The sequence below is a fragment of the Sabethes cyaneus genome, chromosome 2, assembly GCF_943734655.1.
Source record: "Sabethes cyaneus chromosome 2, idSabCyanKW18_F2, whole genome shotgun sequence".
NCBI lineage: Eukaryota > Metazoa > Arthropoda > Insecta > Diptera > Culicidae > Sabethes > Sabethes cyaneus.
The window spans coordinates 121,925,359-121,946,076 of record NC_071354.1 but is presented as its reverse complement, the minus strand read 5'-3'; the positions used below and the strand labels follow the sequence as shown (position 1 = coordinate 121,946,076).

The 20,718-nt window shown below is 40.9% G+C and overlaps 1 protein-coding gene across 3 annotated transcripts in view; it reads left to right on the top strand.

Moving 5' to 3' along the window:
* Nucleotides 1-20,718, top strand: part of LOC128734148 (muscle calcium channel subunit alpha-1) — a 1,300,390-nt gene that overhangs the window by 75,062 nt on the left and 1,204,610 nt on the right. For all 3 annotated transcript variants that reach the window (XM_053828190.1, XM_053828187.1, XM_053828188.1), the window contains exon 2: nt 9,643-10,162. In XM_053828190.1, the coding sequence (XP_053684165.1) occupies nt 9,930-10,162 (233 nt within the window). In that variant the 5' untranslated portion in view covers nt 9,643-9,929. The remainder of the gene's footprint in view (nt 1-9,642; nt 10,163-20,718) is intronic.

The window sequence follows — 20,718 nt, the reverse complement described above, 5'->3', positions numbered from 1 at the left end:
TGAGACTAATAGCGCATAAATCGGCTCGGCCATCTCTGAGAAACAGGCGATAATTATTACCTTGTCAAAACACGTTTTTAAGCATAACTTTTAAACTACTTGTTTGTTTTCGATAAAACTTCCTGAACATTTTTATAATTTAGCAAGAGCTTTCATTTGGTACTAAGATCATTGAAATCGGTTGCGTGGTTCCGGAGAAAATCGTGTCACGTGGTTTTCACATTTTTGCTTATAACTTTTAAACGAAACATCGGACCATGAAGCAATTCAATAGTGATATACTAGGCAATAATACCTTTCAAATGAGACTAATGGCGCATTAATCGGTTCAGCCATATCCGAGAAACAGGCGATAGAAAATGAGCTGCACACACACACATACACACACACACACACACACATACACACACACATACACACACACAGACATTGCTCAGTTCGTCGAGCTCTATCGATTGGTATATGTGATTCGGCCCTCCGGGCCTCGGATCAGTTTCGTGTTTTTCGACCAATTTTTAAACCTTTGTTATATACTATAACAAAGGTAAAAAATCAACAAAATCAATTATCTGTTGTAAATTCCTTTTTTCTGGCAACACTGTTTTGTGATAAAGTTGTTATGCTTATCGCTCTTGAAGTTTTTGCTAAAAACAAAGTTATTCGTATCCTATATCGTTTTTACGTGTGCATAAAGCGTTTTATACGTTTGATATTATCGTGTGATTGCGCAATTGTCTATATTTTCGCTGTGTCTAGCTAATAACTTGAGTGAAATAAACCGCGCATTGAGAATAGATCGGAACCTTCCTTTGTGTTGATTGATAATTCATAGTGCAGTGGTGTATCTGGTGCATCCTAGACAGCCACCAACACTTCTCTCGTGACTGCGCCATCTCGTTTTAAAAAAGTTCTTCTTCCCGACTCGGTCTTCATCTGTGCGTCGTTGAGCTAAACCGGCGTATCAGCATTAGTACGGGAAAATGGAACGATTCTGCGGAACTTGTGCGAAGGAAATTCGCGATATTGAACCTGTTCAATGTTCTTTCTGCGAAACTTTCTACCACGTGAGGCCCGAATGTTCCGATGTTAAACGTAGCGATTTGCAGCAACATTTCTCCAATGGAAAAGCTCTATGGCTATGTATACACTGCAGGGACATTTTCGCTAACCGCACTCTTCGATGCATCATATTGGAAAAAAGTCAACAGCAACAAATCGAATTGGCGAATCTACGTTCTGAAATATTGAGATTGGGCGAACTTGTGCAGTCTCTACAGCAAAATGTGACCGATTTTTTTTTTGTCGGAAGATTTGACCACTGCGACCATTATTTTGATCTATTGTGGTAAAATGTGACCGATAATCTATCCGTTATCATGGGCAATATCGATGCGCTTCAGAAAATTGATAAAACTGATCCATCTGACACGGTCCGAATGGTTCAGTCATTACAAAACAGCATTGCTGATAACCACACTACTATAATGGACAAAATTGATAATCTGCCGCACGCTGGGCCCACTAATGCTATTCCCACTGGCAACTCATTCAGAACTCCAATTTCATCCAATCGTTGGCCATCATTGGCTGGTAAGCGACGCAGAGGCTCAAACGGTCAACCGATCTCTATTGCTGCTCAAAGGGATCCTGTTGTACGTGGAACAAAAGATTTGAATTTTTGCGAGGCTTTTGTCTCTAACATCATATGTGATGTTCGCCCGCCCAAGTTTTGGTTATACATTGCCGGATTGAACCCGAAAACTACAACCGAGGATGTCAAGCAGCTTGTACGCCATTGCTTGGAAATTGGTGACGACGTCGAAGCTGTTAAACTGGTTCCTAAAGATGCAGATATCTCCAAATATTCTAATGTATCCTTCAAAATCGGTTTGGACGCATCGCTCAAAGAACTGGCTCTCCAACCTTCTTCCTGGCCGACAAATTTACAATTCCGGGAGTTCATTGACTATGGTCGTAGGAGGCCTATTCCTTCGTGAAACCGGGATGCACCTCAAAAAAGCAATACGGGGGATCTCCGCCGCTTTGTCACACCCTTTGACGTCTCCACCGCTGTTAGCCATCCCGACAATGTGATTGAAAGCGGACGAGAGATCTCCCAGCTTGCTTGTTCAGGCAAGTACCCTAACAATATAGAACATGCGCCTCCCGTTGATCAATCCCTACGTTCCAGCTGCCGCACATCTCTATCTAAATTATGCCAAAATCAGTCGACTTCTCTTCAGTGCCTGGGACGCCAACAAGAAAGCATTATGGAAGACCTCGATCCGCTCGTAGCAGTCCAAAATACTGTAATCGACCTCCATCAAAGCCGTCCCAGTCCTGCTTGCGATTCTGGATTCGAGGTCTTCCACCGCGACTTCTGCGGCAAGTATGATGATTCTCATAGCCAACTGTCTTCTGATGCTCGCACAATTTCCAGTACCAATGCCACGAACCGGAGTTACATCTACTACCAAAATGTACGCGGATTGAAAACAAAGCTCAATGATTTCTTGCTGGCGTCTTCGACTTCCCACTATGATTTCATCATCCTTGTAGAGACCTGGTTAGATGACTCGGTCAACTCTCAACAGCTTTTTGGTCCAGGGTACGATGTCTACCGGTGCGACCGAAATCCATCGAACAGTTCGAAACGGCATGGTGGCGGTGTCCTTATAGCAGTTAAGCGAAAATTCCGTTCCAACATGCTGTTTTCAGGAGAATACACTTGCGTTGAGCAAGTTTGGGTATGCATCGGTGCAGGTAACAGTAACATTTACTTGTGCGGATTTTACTTACCACCTGACCTCAAGTTCAATCAGTCCATTGTTAACCAGCACATTGCCTCCATACGAAATGTCAGGTCCAAGGCTGTTGACGTAAACAGAATAATAATATGCGGTGACTATAACTACTCCAATCTTGTCTGGGAAAATAGTGCCCACGGTCAACTTTACATCGATGTTGTTGCTTCTCAACTTACACCAATTAGCACAATGGTAACCGACAGTATTGCGTGTGAAAATTTGGTGCAAATTAATAACTTACGCAATCACCAAGGAAAACGTTAGACTTAATCTTTGTTGATGCTACTGATATTTTATCTAGTACTAACGCCGTACTAGTGAAAAACGCCGATTGTGTTCTATCGCTAGTAGACAACCTACATCCACCACTTGAGATCGAATTATCTTTTGCACACACTTCACAATGTACGTCATTAAATGATCAAGAGAGCATTGATTTCAGAAAAATCAATTTTGACGATCTTCGCGCATTTTTGCGTACCACTGATTGGTCAGTCGTCACGAATGCAGCTGACGTTAACAGTTCCGTCGAACAATTTACTTCGGTGATCAGAAATTGGCTTATGGAAAACGTCCCTAAACGTAGTGCTCCTGCCAAACCTCTATGGGGAAATTCAAGACTGAAATTACTTAAACGGAGGAAAAACTCAGCCTTACGCAAATATCGACGCACTCGAAATCATAGTAACCAATGTAGCTTTATTGATGCTAGTAGGAGATATCAACAATATAACAAAGTTTGCTATCATAGATACGTGGCACGGGTGGAAGAAAACCTACGGAAAAGCCCAAAATCGTTCTGGAATTTCGTGAACTCAAAACGTAAAAGCTACGGTTATCCTTTATCCATGTATTTGCGTGATACTGTTGCGTCCACTCCGGTGGACATAGTCAATCTCTTCGCCACTCATTTCGAAAGTGTGTTTGATTCAGCTGTACCTCCCTCTCAGCTGGAAACTGCAATAGCAACGACGCTTGTACCGGAAGGCTACGTGGATTTAGGAATTTTTACTATAACAGAGGACATTGTCGTGGCATCCATGAAGAAGCTCAAATCGTCGTTTGCAGCAGGCCCAGATTGCATACCATCTGTAATTTTGAAAAAGTTTTGTTCCGAGTTGTCAAAACCGCTCTCCGTGATTTTTAACAAGTCGGTGTCCAGTGGAGTTTTTCCAACTCTTTGGAAACAGTCTTTCATGTTCCCTGTTTTCAAAAAAGGCGAAAAGCGAAACATGGCAAATTATCGAGGAATTACGTCACTATGTGGTGCTTCCAAATTGTTAGAGCTGATTGCCTATGACTACCTGTTCTTTAAGTGTAAGCGATATATCTCGGTCGATCAGCACGGTTTCTACGCTAGCCGTTCGGTTAACACCAATCTACTACAGTTTACCTCAAAATGCCTTAACGCCATGGAGAACCACCAACAAATTGACACTATCTACACGGATTTAAAAGCAGCATTCGATAGAATCGACCGCGATTTGTTTTTGGCCAAAATCTCTAAGCTCGGAGCCGACACATGCCTCACACAATGGCTGCGATCTTACCTGTTTGATCGAACGCTTCGAGTTAAGCTCGGTAGTGTTGAATCCCAGGCCTTCACGAACTTATCTGGAGTTCCGCAAGGCAGTAACCTTGGTCCTTTGATATTTTTATTATACGTGAATGATGTTTGTTTTCTGCTTCCCGATGGATGCCGCTTGCTGTATGCTGACGACCTGAAAATTTTCTTGGTTATTAGAAACACTGAAGATTGCCGTGAGCTTCAGAAAATTCTTCATCGTTTTGTTGAGTGGTGCAAGTGGAACCGTATTATCATAAGTGTCGAGAAATGCTGTGTTGTATCATTCACGCGTTGTAAAAATCCAATACTTCACGACTATTACATCGAAGGTAGTTGTTTGGCAAGAGTTCATGAAGTAAAAGACCTAGGCGTTACATTGGATAATAAATTGACTTTTGATACGCATCGATCGATCATCATACAGAAAGCAAACTGCCAGCTTGGGTTTATCAAAAAAGTTTGTAACGAGTTCAGTGATCCATTGTGCTTTCGATCGTTGTACTGCGTTTGGTAAGACCTCTCCTAGAAACTGCTTGTATTGTTTGGGGCCCATATCAGGAGTACTGGAACGATCGTATAGAACAAATACAAAAGCGATTCGTTCGGTTTGCTCTACAACGATTACCTTGGAGAGATGCCAATAACCTGCCCTCGTATGCTGATCGGTGTCAACTGATCAATTTAAACACACTGCTTACACGTCGGAAAATTGCCCAGGCCACATTTTCCGCCAAAATTCTGAAAGGCGAAGTTGACTGCCCCGCCCTGCTGTCACGTTTCCAGTTCAACACGCCTGAACGGCCGTTACGTCAACGTAGCCTAATCCATTTACCATTCCACAGTAGTCAATACGGCAATAACGAACCAATAACCAGGCTCCAACGAACATTTGATGAGGTCATCGAACTATTCGACTTTCACGAAACTACTGCTTCCTTCAAAAACAAGCTGAAGACGACAAGAGTTTTTGACTAGTGGTGTATTATGTGTGGGACGTTTTTATTTAATTGTTTATGACTACTATATTATTTGTAATTTTTTATAGTTTGATATATGTATGTATGTGCCTAAAAGATGGTGGGGTTTTTATGCCTCTTGAGAATATCAAGACGGCTTTTCCCCACCCCAAGATCATTAAGATCAATTAGATCGGATGATTATATTCAATAAACATAAACATAAACATACCCACTCACGAACAAAACGTATTTCGGCGTTGAGGTTGTCAATAGATGTTGGTAAGGCTTGTTCGCGACAAAATCTGGACACCTCAATTTTACAATAAAACAAATTTGCTAGAAGTTTAATCCATGAAACAATTTTATATCATTTATGTGTGTATCGTTAATAATTATCAAACAAATTAACATTAGGGGAGTGTCGTCGTGGTTGGGCCTCGTTTTGGAATTTGCCCATAACTTTCATTTCAAGAGAAATTTTCGAAATCTAAATACATCGTTGCAAAGGTCTAAGAATAAGATATATTTCCGGAAAGTTTTGAACTGATTGCTAGAAAAATAAAAATGTTATAGGCATTTACGTGAAGACAAAAAATGTTGTCAACGTCGGGCCATGTTGTACAGCTTGGGCCACCGCAGAAAATCTAAGACATACGTATTGAAATTCTATATAGAGACATGAAAAGAATGCATTCCGTGAACAACGGCTCATATAGGTGCAAATACCCTATTTTTAATTGCATTTTTGCAAAATTTTGCGATCTTGTAAAATCAATATTGCTACAATCGCCTTTTCCGAAGTGTACAACTACAATAGAAAAACAACAAAAATGTAGCCGTACCCGTTTAAGAAAAAAAAATTAAAAACCCATACCCGACCCGAACCCGGAAGTTTATTTTTTTTTGTACCCGAACCCGACCGGAACCAGTCGGGTACGGTTAGTGTTAAATGTAGTCAGTAGAGATACCCGACCCGACTCGTACCCGGCGTCAAAAACAAACATTAAGAACCCGTTCCCGAGGGGGGCTCTGTAGCCGCAAGGTTACCAAGTCTGCTTTGACAAGCGAATGGTCATGGGTTCGAATCTTAGTAGAATCAGGCCATTCGATGGCAAAGTAACTTTAGGATGGGTTTATTCTCAGACCCCTCACCACCCTTCCTTCGTGCTGAATTCTATGTTATCTCGATATGGCCTATTGACAGTGCAAAAATTGAGGCCCTTATAGTTAAATGCACTGGTTAGCTGTGCCAGAGATGGCTATAATTGGGGACAACGCTGTCATGTGGAACGAGGTGGGTAAAAATAGAGAAAAAGCATTGAAGGAAGGGTACCGTCATCCGGGGATACTTGCAACACTTTTGAACTTTGACTTAGTATAACTTTCGAAGTATAGCGTTTAGGTCCAAGTGTAAGTAGCCAAAATTTGTATAGTGGTGAATACTTTTGATTTATGATTATGAGAAAAAATATAAACTAAATGAATCTGCAGAATGAACCGAAAATAGGGGTGTTGCAAGTTATCCAGTAAACGGGGTTACTTGCAACACTTTTCTGATTTTGCATTTCTTATGATTTTATATCTGATTTCAAACCGCGAATGACTATTTTGAGATATTTTGAATGTATTTGTAATAAAACAAGAGATACTGGAGGCGTTTTTTGTTTCCCAATTTCGTCTATCGTTTTTTTAAAGATATTCGGTGAAAAGGCAGCATGTCGGCGAACTCCAAATTGCCGTTTCAAGGCACGTGGAATTTTTCACAATTTTAATTTTTCTGGAGATGGTGGTAGACAAAATAACATCGTACAGATGCAAACTTACTTTGTACATACTGTCTATTACGATAATTTTCATTTTTACAAATACTGCAAGCCGCGCCATATTGGAAATAACAACACGAATTCATCGTTTCTTCTCCAAGTTCAAAATATAAACAAAGCTCAAAGTTGCTATTTGTTAGCTTATATGATGCACTTATTGTGTACAGGAACCAAACAATAAAAAATAATTCCATGTCAATGGACTAACGCAACTTTGCACATCCATTTTTCCTACTCTGAAAGTGAAATTACTTTTCAATCGTATAAAAATAAGCAAAATAATGATGTAATGGATTAAACTTAACTAAACAATAGGTAAACATCCCTTCTTTAAAATGGCATTGGGTACAAATGGTTATGTTAACAAACAAACGCGTTAGAGCTGTCAAAAGCGCGATGCGCCAAAGTGTTGCAAGTAACCCCGGTGTTGCAAGTATCCCCGGATGACGGTACTCAATTATACACAAGCACGCATAAAAAATATTCAATAAGCATATCGTTCACTCAATAGCGATTATAGCCTAAATAAATGCAGTGCGGGTTATACAGCAAACACCCGGGCGATATCACAATAGATCAAACGTTACTGGTCGCAGTGATGAGTCCATACGGGAAAAAAAACCCGTTCCCGACCCGAACCCGCAAAATTTTTTTTCAATACCCGAACCCTGCGGCTACGGGTGCGGGTTTCGGGCCAATTTTCCGCTACTCGACCATCTCTAGTGTGGAAAATGAAATTCAAAATAGTGAGGATGCAAAATACATGTCGACTCCCTATGTACCAGGCTTAAGCGAAAAAATAGCAAAAACACTTAGGAAAAATGACTTTATAGTTGCTACAAAACCTAGGGACAAAGTAAAAAATTATATTTTCAGTAAACTGAAAGACCCGATCCCGGCTACAAAACAAAAGAATGTTGTGTACTCCATACCATGTGGAGCAGGAGATAACATGGAATATATAGGACAGACAGGTAAAAGGCTAGAAACCCGAATAGTGGAACATAAAAATGATACTAGATAATCAAAAGCTAGGACAGGTTTAACGCTACATACTATACAAGAAGGTCATGTTTTTGACTTTGAAAAGACGCGCGTTTTGGAAAAAATCGAAAACAAGGAAACCCGTCTTACAGCCGAAATGTTTCACATTAAAGTAAAAGGACAAGAGCGGACAGTAAACTTACAGCGAGAGTGCGGGAATTTTAATGACACATACAACGGTCTAATGACTAAACTGCGACAATTAGAAGACAAGAAAAAACGATAGCTTAGTTAGTAATAGTTATAGAGGACGACGCAGTGAGAATAGATGTTTAATGTAAGTTTGTGTTGACGATAGAAAACTGTTTGAAATTAATTTGTGTAAAATAGTTAAATAAATGTAATTATGTTTTAGGCGTAGTCAATGACTGAAGGATAGTAAGTCGAAACGTCCGCTGAAAGCATCATAGTTTTTATTTTCACCGAAAAAATCAACAAAAGTGGTATATATATCTCTAGTGTGTGTGTGTGTGTGCGTGTGTGTGCGTGTGTGTGTGTATGTGTGTATGAATGTGTGTATGTATGTGTGTATGTATGTGTGTATGTGTGCATGTGTGTGTGCGTGTGCGTGTGTGTGTATGTATGTATGTGTGTGTGTATGTATGTATGTGTGTGTGTCTGTGCATGTGTGTGTGTCTGTGCATGTGTGTGTGTCTGTGCATGTGTGTGTGTCTGTGCATGTGTGTGTGTCTGTGCATGTGTGTGTGTCTGTGCATGTGTGTGTGTCTGTGCATGTGTGTGTGTCTGTGCATGTGTGTGTGTCTGTGCATGTGTGTGTGTCTGTGCATGTGTGTGTGTCTGTGCATGTGTGTGTGTGTGTGTGTGTGTCTGTGCATGTGTGTGTGTCTGTGCATGTGTGTGTGTCTGTGCATGTGTGTGTGTGTGTGTGTGTGTGTGTGTGTGTGTGTGTGTGTGTGTGTGTGTGTGTGTGTGTGTGTGTGTGTGTGTGTGTGTGTGTGTGTGTGTGTGTGTGTGTGTGTGTGTGTGTGTGTGTGTGTGTGTGTGTGTGTGTGTGTGTGTGTGTGTGTGTGTGTGTGTGTGTGTGTGTGTGTGTGTGTGTGTGTGTGTGTGTGTGTGTGTGTGTGTGTGGTCAACGAAACTAGCAATGTTAAAGGTTCTTAAACGATGCTAGCGCCCCGGTCTCTACTTGCTATAATTTAAAATTCAGTCAAATCCAACCCGGTAACAATGTTACAGCGGTGTTCTTGATTTGTTTAAAAATGTAAATTGATTGGCCTTTTTGTAATTAAACCTCCGAGGGAATGCCACTGAAGTGTTTCTGTGCCGTAAGAATTTTAAAATAATCATAGACGTAGATTAATTAGTCGAATAAACCCGAACTAAGTAATTTTAGGTCCCGTTTTCCCCGGGGTACATTAAACAGATGCAGCGTAATATTTCCGATAACCTTAAATTGATGTTTCTTTTTTTCTTTCAAATAGGTCAATCCCCGCGAGTGTCAGTTTTTAATGCTACAAACACATTGATTTCATCTACCAACGCTATAATAAATTTATCGAACGCTTCAGAATTGAATGGCAATAATCAAAATAATAGGAAGAGTGGCAATAAAACGACCAAAATTATAATTGGACTTTTAGGCAAGACTAAACGTACAGAAATTCCATCAGTGAAAGAAAAGCCTAAAGAACGCAATTCCAATCTATTTAATCGAAGCCATCATCCGTTTTCAGACGTATGGCAAGCCACTCTTAAATCAACAACTGCCATGAGTCAAGCAGCAGCGCCAATAAATGAACAGGATGCATCAGGTGTTTGTTTGGATCCTCCAGCAGGATCCATGACGACCGGATTTGGCACCACAATAATTCCAAGTGCACCCAAAAAACCTACCAGACGTGCTGGAGTTAAGCCACAGCCTGATCGACCTGCAAGAGCTTTATTCTGCTTAACCTTGAAAAACCCATTGCGGAAACTTTGTATTGATATAGTGGAATGGAAGTAAGTATCATAGATAATCAGTAGATAAAAAGTGGAAGCACCAAATTTGACGCGGTTAAGAAATTTTCAATTTTAAACATTAATTACAAAATGACGGTTTGACCAATAAAGTGAAGGTTATGCACAGTTAGACTAGCTAAGAATATGTAAAAAAATAAACAAACAGTAAATAGGTATGCATTGAATTCTTTATATTTTGTCAAGTTTTTGTGAGACGCTCGGGGTTCCTAAATTGTCGCATGAATTTTGCAACGTGGCTTACTTGACGCGAAATGTTCCTTATTTGACGCACTTGAAAAATTAGTATAATTTAACAAAACTGTCTGTCTGTCTGTCTGTCTGTCTGTCTGTCTGTCTGTCTGTCTGTCTGTCTGTCTGTCTGTCTGTCTGTCTGTCTGTCTGTCTGTCTGTCTGTCTGTCTGTCTGTCTGTCTGTCTGTCTGTCTGTCTGTCTGTCTGTCTGTCTGTCTGTCTGTCTGTCTGTCTGTCTGTCTGTCTGTCTGTCTGTCTGTCTGTCTGTCTGTCTGTCTGTCTGTCTGTCTGTCTGTCTGTCTGTCTGTCTGTCTGTCTGTCTGTCTGTCTGTCTGTCTGTCTGTCTGTCTGTCTGTCTGTCTGTCTGTCTGTCTGTCTGTCTGTCTGTCTGTCTGTCTGTCTGTCTGTCTGTCTGTCTGTCTGTCTGTCTGTCTGTCTGTCTGTCTGTCTGTCTGTCTGTCTGTCTGTCTGTCTGTCTGTCTGTCTGTCTGTCTGTCTGTCTGTCTGTCTGTCTGTCTGTCTGTCTGTCTGTCTGTCTGTCTGTCTGTCTGTCTGTCTGTCTGTCTGTCTGTCTGTCTGTCTGTCTGTCTGTCTGTCTGTCTGTCTGTCTGTCTGTCTGTCTGTCTGTCTGTCTGTCTGTCTGTCTGTCTGTCTGTCTGTCTGTCTGTCTGTCTGTCTGTCTGTCTGTCTGTCTGTCTGTCTGTCTGTCTGTCTGTCTGTCTGTCTGTCTGTCTGTCTGTCTGTCTGTCTGTCTGTCTGTCTGTCTGTCTGTCTGTCTGTCTGTCTGTCTGTCTGTCTGTCTGTCTGTCTGTCTGTCTGTCTGTCTGTCTGTCTGTCTGTCTGTCTGTCTGTCTGTCTGTCTGTCTGTCTGTCTGTCTGTCTGTCTGTCTGTCTGTCTGTCTGTCTGTCTGTCTGTCTGTCTGTCTGTCTGTCTGTCTGTCTGTCTGTCTGTCTGTCTGTCTGTCTGTCTGTCTGTCTGTCTGTCTGTCTGTCTGTCTGTCTGTCTGTCTGTCTGTCTGTCTGTCTGTCTGTCTGTCTGTCTGTCTGTCTGTCTGTCTGTCTGTCTGTCTGTCTGTCTGTCTGTCTGTCTGTCTGTCTGTCTGTCTGTCTGTCTGTCTGTCTGTCTGTCTGTCTGTCTGTCTGTCTGTCTGTCTGTCTGTCTGTCTGTCTGTCTGTCTGTCTGTCTGTCTGTCTGTCTGTCTGTCTGTCTGTCTGTCTGTCTGTCTGTCTGTCTGTCTGTCTGTCTGTCTGTCTGTCTGTCTGTCTGTCTGTCTGTCTGTCTGTCTGTCTGTCTGTCTGTCTGTCTGTCTGTCTGTCTGTCTGTCTGTCTGTCTGTCTGTCTGTCTGTCTGTCTGTCTGTCTGTCTGTCTGTCTGTCTGTCTGTCTGTCTGTCTGTCTGTCTGTCTGTCTGTCTGTCTGTCTGTCTGTCTGTCTGTCTGTCTGTCTGTCTGTCTGTCTGTCTGTCTGTCTGTCTGTCTGTCTGTCTGTCTGTCTGTCTGTCTGTCTGTCTGTCTGTCTGTCTGTCTGTCTGTCTGTCTGTCTGTCTGTCTGTCTGTCTGTCTGTCTGTCTGTCTGTCTGTCTGTCTGTCTGTCTGTCTGTCTGTCTGTCTGTCTGTCTGTCTGTCTGTCTGTCTGTCTGTCTGTCTGTCTGTCTGTCTGTCTGTCTGTCTGTCTGTCTGTCTGTCTGTCTGTCTGTCTGTCTGTCTGTCTGTCTGTCTGTCTGTCTGTCTGTCTGTCTGTCTGTCTGTCTGTCTGTCTGTCTGTCTGTCTGTCTGTCTGTCTGTCTGTCTGTCTGTCTGTCTGTCTGTCTGTCTGTCTGTCTGTCTGTCTGTCTGTCTGTCTGTCTGTCTGTCTGTCTGTCTGTCTGTCTGTCTGTCTGTCTGTCTGTCTGTCTGTCTGTCTGTCTGTCTGTCTGTCTGTCTGTCTGTCTGTCTGTCTGTCTGTCTGTCTGTCTGTCTGTCTGTCTGTCTGTCTGTCTGTCTGTCTGTCTGTCTGTCTGTCTGTCTGTCTGTCTGTCTGTCTGTCTGTCTGTCTGTCTGTCTGTCTGTCTGTCTGTCTGTCTGTCTGTCTGTCTGTCTGTCTGTCTGTCTGTCTGTCTGTCTGTCTGTCTGTCTGTCTGTCTGTCTGTCTGTCTGTCTGTCTGTCTGTCTGTCTGTCTGTCTGTCTGTCTGTCTGTCTGTCTGTCTGTCTGTCTGTCTGTCTGTCTGTCTGTCTGTCTGTCTGTCTGTCTGTCTGTCTGTCTGTCTGTCTGTCTGTCTGTCTGTCTGTCTGTCTGTCTGTCTGTCTGTCTGTCTGTCTGTCTGTCTGTCTGTCTGTCTGTCTGTCTGTCTGTCTGTCTGTCTGTCTGTCTGTCTGTCTGTCTGTCTGTCTGTCTGTCTGTCTGTCTGTCTGTCTGTCTGTCTGTCTGTCTGTCTGTCTGTCTGTCTGTCTGTCTGTCTGTCTGTCTGTCTGTCTGTCTGTCTGTCTGTCTGTCTGTCTGTCTGTCTGTCTGTCTGTCTGTCTGTCTGTCTGTCTGTCTGTCTGTCTGTCTGTCTGTCTGTCTGTCTGTCTGTCTGTCTGTCTGTCTGTCTGTCTGTCTGTCTGTCTGTCTGTCTGTCTGTCTGTCTGTCTGTCTGTCTGTCTGTCTGTCTGTCTGTCTGTCTGTCTGTCTGTCTGTCTGTCTGTCTGTCTGTCTGTCTGTCTGTCTGTCTGTCTGTCTGTCTGTCTGTCTGTCTGTCTGTCTGTCTGTCTGTCTGTCTGTCTGTCTGTCTGTCTGTCTGTCTGTCTGTCTGTCTGTCTGTCTGTCTGTCTGTCTGTCTGTCTGTCTGTCTGTCTGTCTGTCTGTCTGTCTGTCTGTCTGTCTGTCTGTCTGTCTGTCTGTCTGTCTGTCTGTCTGTCTGTCTGTCTGTCTGTCTGTCTGTCTGTCTGTCTGTCTGTCTGTCTGTCTGTCTGTCTGTCTGTCTGTCTGTCTGTCTGTCTGTCTGTCTGTCTGTCTGTCTGTCTGTCTGTCTGTCTGTCTGTCTGTCTGTCTGTCTGTCTGTCTGTCTGTCTGTCTGTCTGTCTGTCTGTCTGTCTGTCTGTCTGTCTGTCTGTCTGTCTGTCTGTCTGTCTGTCTGTCTGTCTGTCTGTCTGTCTGTCTGTCTGTCTGTCTGTCTGTCTGTCTGTCTGTCTGTCTGTCTGTCTGTCTGTCTGTCTGTCTGTCTGTCTGTCTGTCTGTCTGTCTGTCTGTCTGTCTGTCTGTCTGTCTGTCTGTCTGTCTGTCTGTCTGTCTGTCTGTCTGTCTGTCTGTCTGTCTGTCTGTCTGTCTGTCTGTCTGTCTGTCTGTCTGTCTGTCTGTCTGTCTGTCTGTCTGTCTGTCTGTCTGTCTGTCTGTCTGTCTGTCTGTCTGTCTGTCTGTCTGTCTGTCTGTCTGTCTGTCTGTCTGTCTGTCTGTCTGTCTGTCTGTCTGTCTGTCTGTCTGTCTGTCTGTCTGTCTGTCTGTCTGTCTGTCTGTCTGTCTGTCTGTCTGTCTGTCTGTCTGTCTGTCTGTCTGTCTGTCTGTCTGTCTGTCTGTCTGTCTGTCTGTCTGTCTGTCTGTCTGTCTGTCTGTCTGTCTGTCTGTCTGTCTGTCTGTCTGTCTGTCTGTCTGTCTGTCTGTCTGTCTGTCTGTCTGTCTGTCTGTCTGTCTGTCTGTCTGTCTGTCTGTCTGTCTGTCTGTCTGTCTGTCTGTCTGTCTGTCTGTCTGTCTGTCTGTCTGTCTGTCTGTCTGTCTGTCTGTCTGTCTGTCTGTCTGTCTGTCTGTCTGTCTGTCTGTCTGTCTGTCTGTCTGTCTGGTTCTTATAATGGTTCGAGATCCCTCCCCCTACTAAGAGGGTGGGGTCCCATACAAATCTATACCTATAAAAATGGATTTCTGTCCGTCTGCCCGAATGTTCGTTATAGAATCGAAAACTACTGAACCGAACGGCGTGAAAATTTGCATATAGGGCTTTATGAGACCAGGTAAGGTTTTTATGATGGTTAGAAACACCTCCCCCACTAAGAGGGGGGCTCTCATGCAAATGAAACACACATTTCTGCATATCTCGAGAACTAATCAAACAAATGGAACCATATTTTACATGTGGGCGTTTTTGGATACAAGAATTTTTTCTATGGTGAAGTGAGACCCCTCCACACTTTAGGAGGAGAGGCTCCCATACAAATGAAATACTTTCCTCATAACTCCAGAACTAATCAAGGAAATGGAACTAAATTTAGCATGTGGGTGTTTTTGCAGGCAATTTTTTTTCTATGGTGAATTGAGACCCTTCACTCTTTAGGAGGGGAATTATGATCCCTCTCCCTTTTAAGAGGGGGGCTTCCATACAAATGAAATACAAATTTCCTCATAACTCGAGAACCAATCAAGCAAATGGAACCAAATGTGACATGTGGATGTTTTTGGAGACAAGAATTTTTTCTATAGTGAATTGAGACCCCTCTCCCTTTAGAAAGGGGGCTTCTATTCAAATGAAACACAAATTTCCTCATAACTCGAGAACTAATCAAGCAAACGGAACAAAATTTTACATGTGGGTATTTTTGGAGACTAGAATGTTTTCTATGGTGAATTGAAACCTCTCCCCGCTTTAGGAGGGGGGGCTCCTGTACAAATGAAATACAAATTTCTTTATAACTCGAGAACTAATTAATCAAATGGGACCATATTTGGCATGTGGATGTTTTTGGAGGAATGAATTTTTTCTGTAATGAATTAGGTTTCCTCTTCCTTTTTAGGAGGGGTGGCTCCCATACAAATGAAATACAAATTTCCTCATAACTCGAGGACTAAGCAAGCAGATGGAACCAAATTTGGCACGTGGGGGGTTTTGTAGGCAGGAATTTTGTAATGATGGTTTCAGACCCCTCACTTCTGTGGTAGGGCTCTGATACAAATAAAACAGCAATTTTTGCGTAACTCATAAACTAATCGAGAAATTTTAGACTCTTTCATAAAACATTAATCAATAACAAGACCATAAAAACTATCAATAGTAACATTAGATAATGGGGGGCTCCGTAGCACTAAGGTTACCGAGTCTGCTTTGACAAGCGAGTGGTCGTGGGTTCGAATCTTAGTAGAATCAAGCCATTCGATGTCAAGTGACTTTAGCATGGGTTTATTCTCAGGCCCCTCATTTACCCTTCCTTCATGCTGAATTCTATATATTTACCCACTGAAGCCTCTTGACAGTGCAAAAGTCCCTCCTATAGTTAAGTGTACTGGTCAGAGGAACGAAGAAGTCCTCGCCAGGGACGGCTATAGTATGGGATAGTGCTGGCAGCGAGGAATAAGTGGGTAAAGTAGGTCAAGCTTTGAAGGAAGGGCAAACCCCAATACACACAAGCACGCATAAAATTTAATAAGCATATCACTCACTCAATAGCGATTATAGCAAAAAGAAATGCAGTGCAGGTCATACAGCAAACACCCGGGCGATATTACCATAGATCAACTATACTGGTCGCAGTAATGAGTCCACACATGAAAAAAAAACATTAAATAATTCAGCGCGAGACGGCCACAGGCCGCGAGTGTTGCCGGTGACCTGCCGTCGGAAGCGCCGGCCACTGCGGGGAGCAGCCCCCCGATGAGATCACCTCTATCTAGGTTTATTTATTTTCCTAGATCTACTGGCCTCTATTACTTTCCTTCAGTTGGGTCACCCCTGCAAAATGGTACTTTCTACGAAAAGATTTTCCGTGAAATGGTACATCCCGCGTAAGGTTTTTCGCGAAATGGTATTCTGCGAAACTCTATATTCCGCGTTATGGTCAACCGAGAATTGGTGTTCCGCAAAATGGTATTCGGCGAAATGGTTTGTAATGATGGCGAATATTTAAATGCTATCCGCTTTATTTTATCAGGCTAAGCAATGGGAGAAGTTGTTTTCTACTCTATTGTGGGGAAGATTTGTATATTAAAACACCCATGAACTCCCTAGAAACTTGCAAAGCTCAAGATTGGTCATCCGAGATTCACGATTTATGTACAACACAGCTTAATTTGTGGCAATACGAAGTTTGTCGGGTCAGTTAGTCTTTAATAAAAATCTTCAAATCTCTAAAATAAAAAAATATTAAACAATCTTTTTTAAAATTTTATACTGTTAGTACTTCAGAAAATAATAAACAAACTAATAAAAATCATTTTGAACCCGCAACATCTACCAGATGTATCCTAGGCTTTCCCTTACTTACTAGTATTTCCCTACTCCCGGGACATTTATGAGGGCACGTAGAGTTCTCTGCGGTTCTCTTAAGTAAATGTGGGACTAATATTCCTTTCCCATCCCTAACAGCTGCAAGGACGTGGCCAGTGATCATGCTTTAGAGGCATTTGAGTTTTATTTAAGTGCATGATATTAAACCCCAAGTTTCATGTTGCTGATAATAAATATAAGTTCCTTGTTCTTTTGAACATGGCATTGTTGTTGGCTCCAACTACGTGTACCTGTTTATGCTATGCACCTGTTTATGCTATGCGCACCTGTTTATGCTATGCTATGCTATGTTGGGACAATGGACTTTAGTCATTTTTTCTGACACACTTCCCTAACACAGACTTCAAATTGGACTAGGTTTAATCGCGTTCGTAGGAAATTTGTTGGCACGTGGAGGCTTTGTTACTTTTTTTGGCGTAGGGGGGACCTTACTTTAAGTAAAGCAGAGCAAAGTAAAGCCTAGGTACTACATTCCGTTATCGAAACTTGATCTTCTGTTTTTTATACGACAAACTTCGATATCTCAATTTTTCATTTTTTTATGAGCTCTTAATTGGCGATTTTTGATAAAAAACACCTTTCTTTTGGAAAAATTTCCGTCGTTTTGGTAATTTTTCGAATTTTCAAAAACTGCTACGTAACAATTTAGGTATTGACCTAAAGCTTCAAAATCATCCTTCGAATCCGTTCTCCGATACTACGTTGATACCCGGCACGTACTGCCAGCAAGGAACTGTTTTCTAGAGAGCATCCACGCGCTCAGCTGACACCAGCATAATAATCACTATTCTGGTATCCAACATTCACAATATATCTTCAAATATACCTTAACCAATAAACAAAATGCCCCAACACTTATCTTTAATCGAAGCACCAGAATAAAAAATGACGAAAATCGATTATTTTTCGACCTTCTAGAGTAGGGTCCCCCCTTAAGAAATGTTTGTTTGTACTGTACGCACGCCACCCTCCAGTTAAATAAAAACACCATATGAGTCATAAGTCATAATAAATAGACAAACCCTTCCACTCGCTGTGGCACGAGCTTGCACCAGTGACCAACGCCGGCCGAAGTGTGCACTCCGAAGTGCACATTTCTTGCCGATGCAAGCAGCGGACGGCTTAGCATCGAACGACGATTGGAAAGGATTCAAATTACATCTTGCGAATGAAAAATAATTGAACTAGAAGTAGAAAGATAGTAGGGTAAATGATTTTGAAATGGACCTAGTAGAATTCTGATCTTGAATGGACCTATTTTTAAATAAGAATTTTAGGATATAATTATCAAGTCTTTGTACTGTATTTAGCTTTTATGTTTATTTTTAATCATTTCTGAACGTAAATATACTAAAATTAAATTAAAATTATAGCCAAAACTACTTTATTGCCGCGTATTTAAAAGTTGCTGTTTTTCAGCGTTTTGGCAGTTTTTTCACCATAGAGTATTTTCAAACTGTTACTACCCGGAACCCTTCTGGTTTGGAATAAAACAATACTCTTAAAATGATGCAAAAATATTTGTAATTTCAATTTAGGTATTTAAAAGTTCAGTAAAACCAGTAAAATCTTCAAATTCCTTAAAAATGTTAACCCCCTTTTTTGATCTTGAATGGACCTAGTATTGATTTTAGAATGGACCTAGTTTTGCGCTCCGAGACATCACTGCCGGTAGCTATCATTGCCTACCACCAACGAACACGCCGTTCTATATTCCATAAAACTGCTTGTTGTCACTATAGTATCTCCGTTTATAATTAATCTATAAGCACGGGATATTGAAAGTAGGCTTGATTTATAGCCTAAATAAAAACTTAATTATGTTGATAAAACTAACTATGACTCATCCTTTTTCGTAGTTGCTTCATAGTGTTTGTACATTGTAGCCTCTAGTTTTGAAACTAAAAAGTCTTCCTAATTAGTTAGCTAGCATATGTCATTTTATGCTTAAAATAATATAAACTTCATTTGTACAAAATCAGTATTGTACAAAAATTTTAACCATCATTGATTAAAAGATAAGATGGATCAAAAGATAAGAGGGATACTAACTGCCTTCTGTTAAGGGACTATGCCCCCTTTTCAATTTTTTAAAACCTAAATTTTTTAATTGATTATTTCGAAAGATTAACATTTTGACCATATGTGTTTGAAGTCGTTTGCATGAATTCCAAATATTGACAAAGTTACAGCTATTTGTACCGCGCATGTCTGGAGCGATTAAACAACGAGTAAAAACTTCAACGTCGTTTTTCTCGAAACCAGGTTTTGAAAGTCGGTACCATAAATATCTCAAGAACGGCTCAAGCAATTCTTATGATTCTTTTTTTGTTTGAAAGCCAACAAAATTATCTAGTGTTTGACCCATCGTTTTCTTGATATTGTGATTTTTGTATTTTTTAGAAATGTTTAAAGTCAATTTTTTCGCTTAAAAACCATACTTTTATGTATCAATGTCCGCCATTTTGTTATGTGTTCGGATTCTAAAAAAGGATGGATCAAACACGAGATAATTAAATGTTCTTCCATGTCGTTTTGGAATTTTTCAATTCGGATAAGCCCCCAGCGCCAATCCATGGTACCGCAATTCATGGTTTTTTGAAGACTTTATTCAAGAAGCCGTAGGGGCAAGGGGAAGAGGTTCCCTTATGAAAACAAAATCGGTCTTTTGGTCGATTGACAGATAGATTAAAAATCAGTTTAGTAAAATATTCAAAATCATGCAACCGGACTAACGTTGTAGTACGTCATCCATGGTCGTATCTTATACACAACCCCTCTGATTTTTTTCTTGTGGGATGTAAAGTTTTCTTTAAGCACCTCTCCCCTCTGACTTGTGACAAAATTAATACCTCCTTGTCCACCGAAACTGAGTGACCCTGAGATCTAAAATATTCAACTGTACCAGATAGAAAATAGGAAGGTTCACCTATTTTCTATCTGGTACAGTTCTTCATCGACTATCATTTAAAACTAAAACCTAGTATCTAACCTTACCTTTAAACCTAGTAGAATTACCAAGTCTAATTTTTTCAAGCACCATTTACAGTATGATTTCGAATTTGACAACAAATGCGTGTCGCCTATGTTGCCAAAATCGAAACCGTGGCAAAATCTAGACCATTTTTTAACTGAAAAAATTGCCTATAAATGTGTCAAAAATTGTATAATTACCACTAATTAACGAATTTTTCACGATTGCAACGGTTTTATATTCAAAATGTTCGACAGGGGCTGACGCAAACCTTTAGATACTTTGCAGTAAGACGTAGTCCTACGTCAGTAAAAGTCTGACCTTTCGAAATATGTAGTCACTAAATAAAAACTCGAACCCCACTGTACTTGATGAACTACGTTTAATACAAGTTATATTACATATTTTTAATGAATGGTTTAAATTTTTGAAACTAATAGGCGACATAATTTTTTTATGACGTAGAAATCGTTTCAACCATATCTGAACAACAGGTAATAATAAATTCCCAATATACAAATGTCACACACAGATACATACATAACGCATATCAAGTCACTGAAACATTGTTCAATTGTTGGGCTGACATAAAAACAAAGCCCTCGGCGACTGTGACTGATTTCAAATTTTTCAACCGACTTTCATACCTTTCTAACAGAGTATAAGAAAGGTAAAAGCTGTTCAACCTTGTGTCCTATTAATAAATAACAGTAGTGTAGATGTACTATTAAAAAAAATTCTTTGTTATTATTTTGTTCATTTACATGGAAGAAACTATGACAATCCAAATTTAGGTCCATTTCAAAATCAAAAATAGGTCCAATTCAAGATCATGTTGGGTCCATTCAAGATCAAAAAAAGGCTTTGGCAAAAAACGATATATTTAATAAAAGTTTCATCAATTATACATTTTTAAAGTACTGATAATGTAGAAAAAAGGTGGTACTTTCCAACAAATAGTAACATCACCACATATTATTTATAAATGACGAGTAAATTGAGCAGGAGTGCGAGTGGTGGTGTTAAAAAGCGCTAAATAGGTCCATTCAAGATCAATTACCCTATATACACACATTTAGCACCGTTTTTCGACACCCGCTGTCTCGG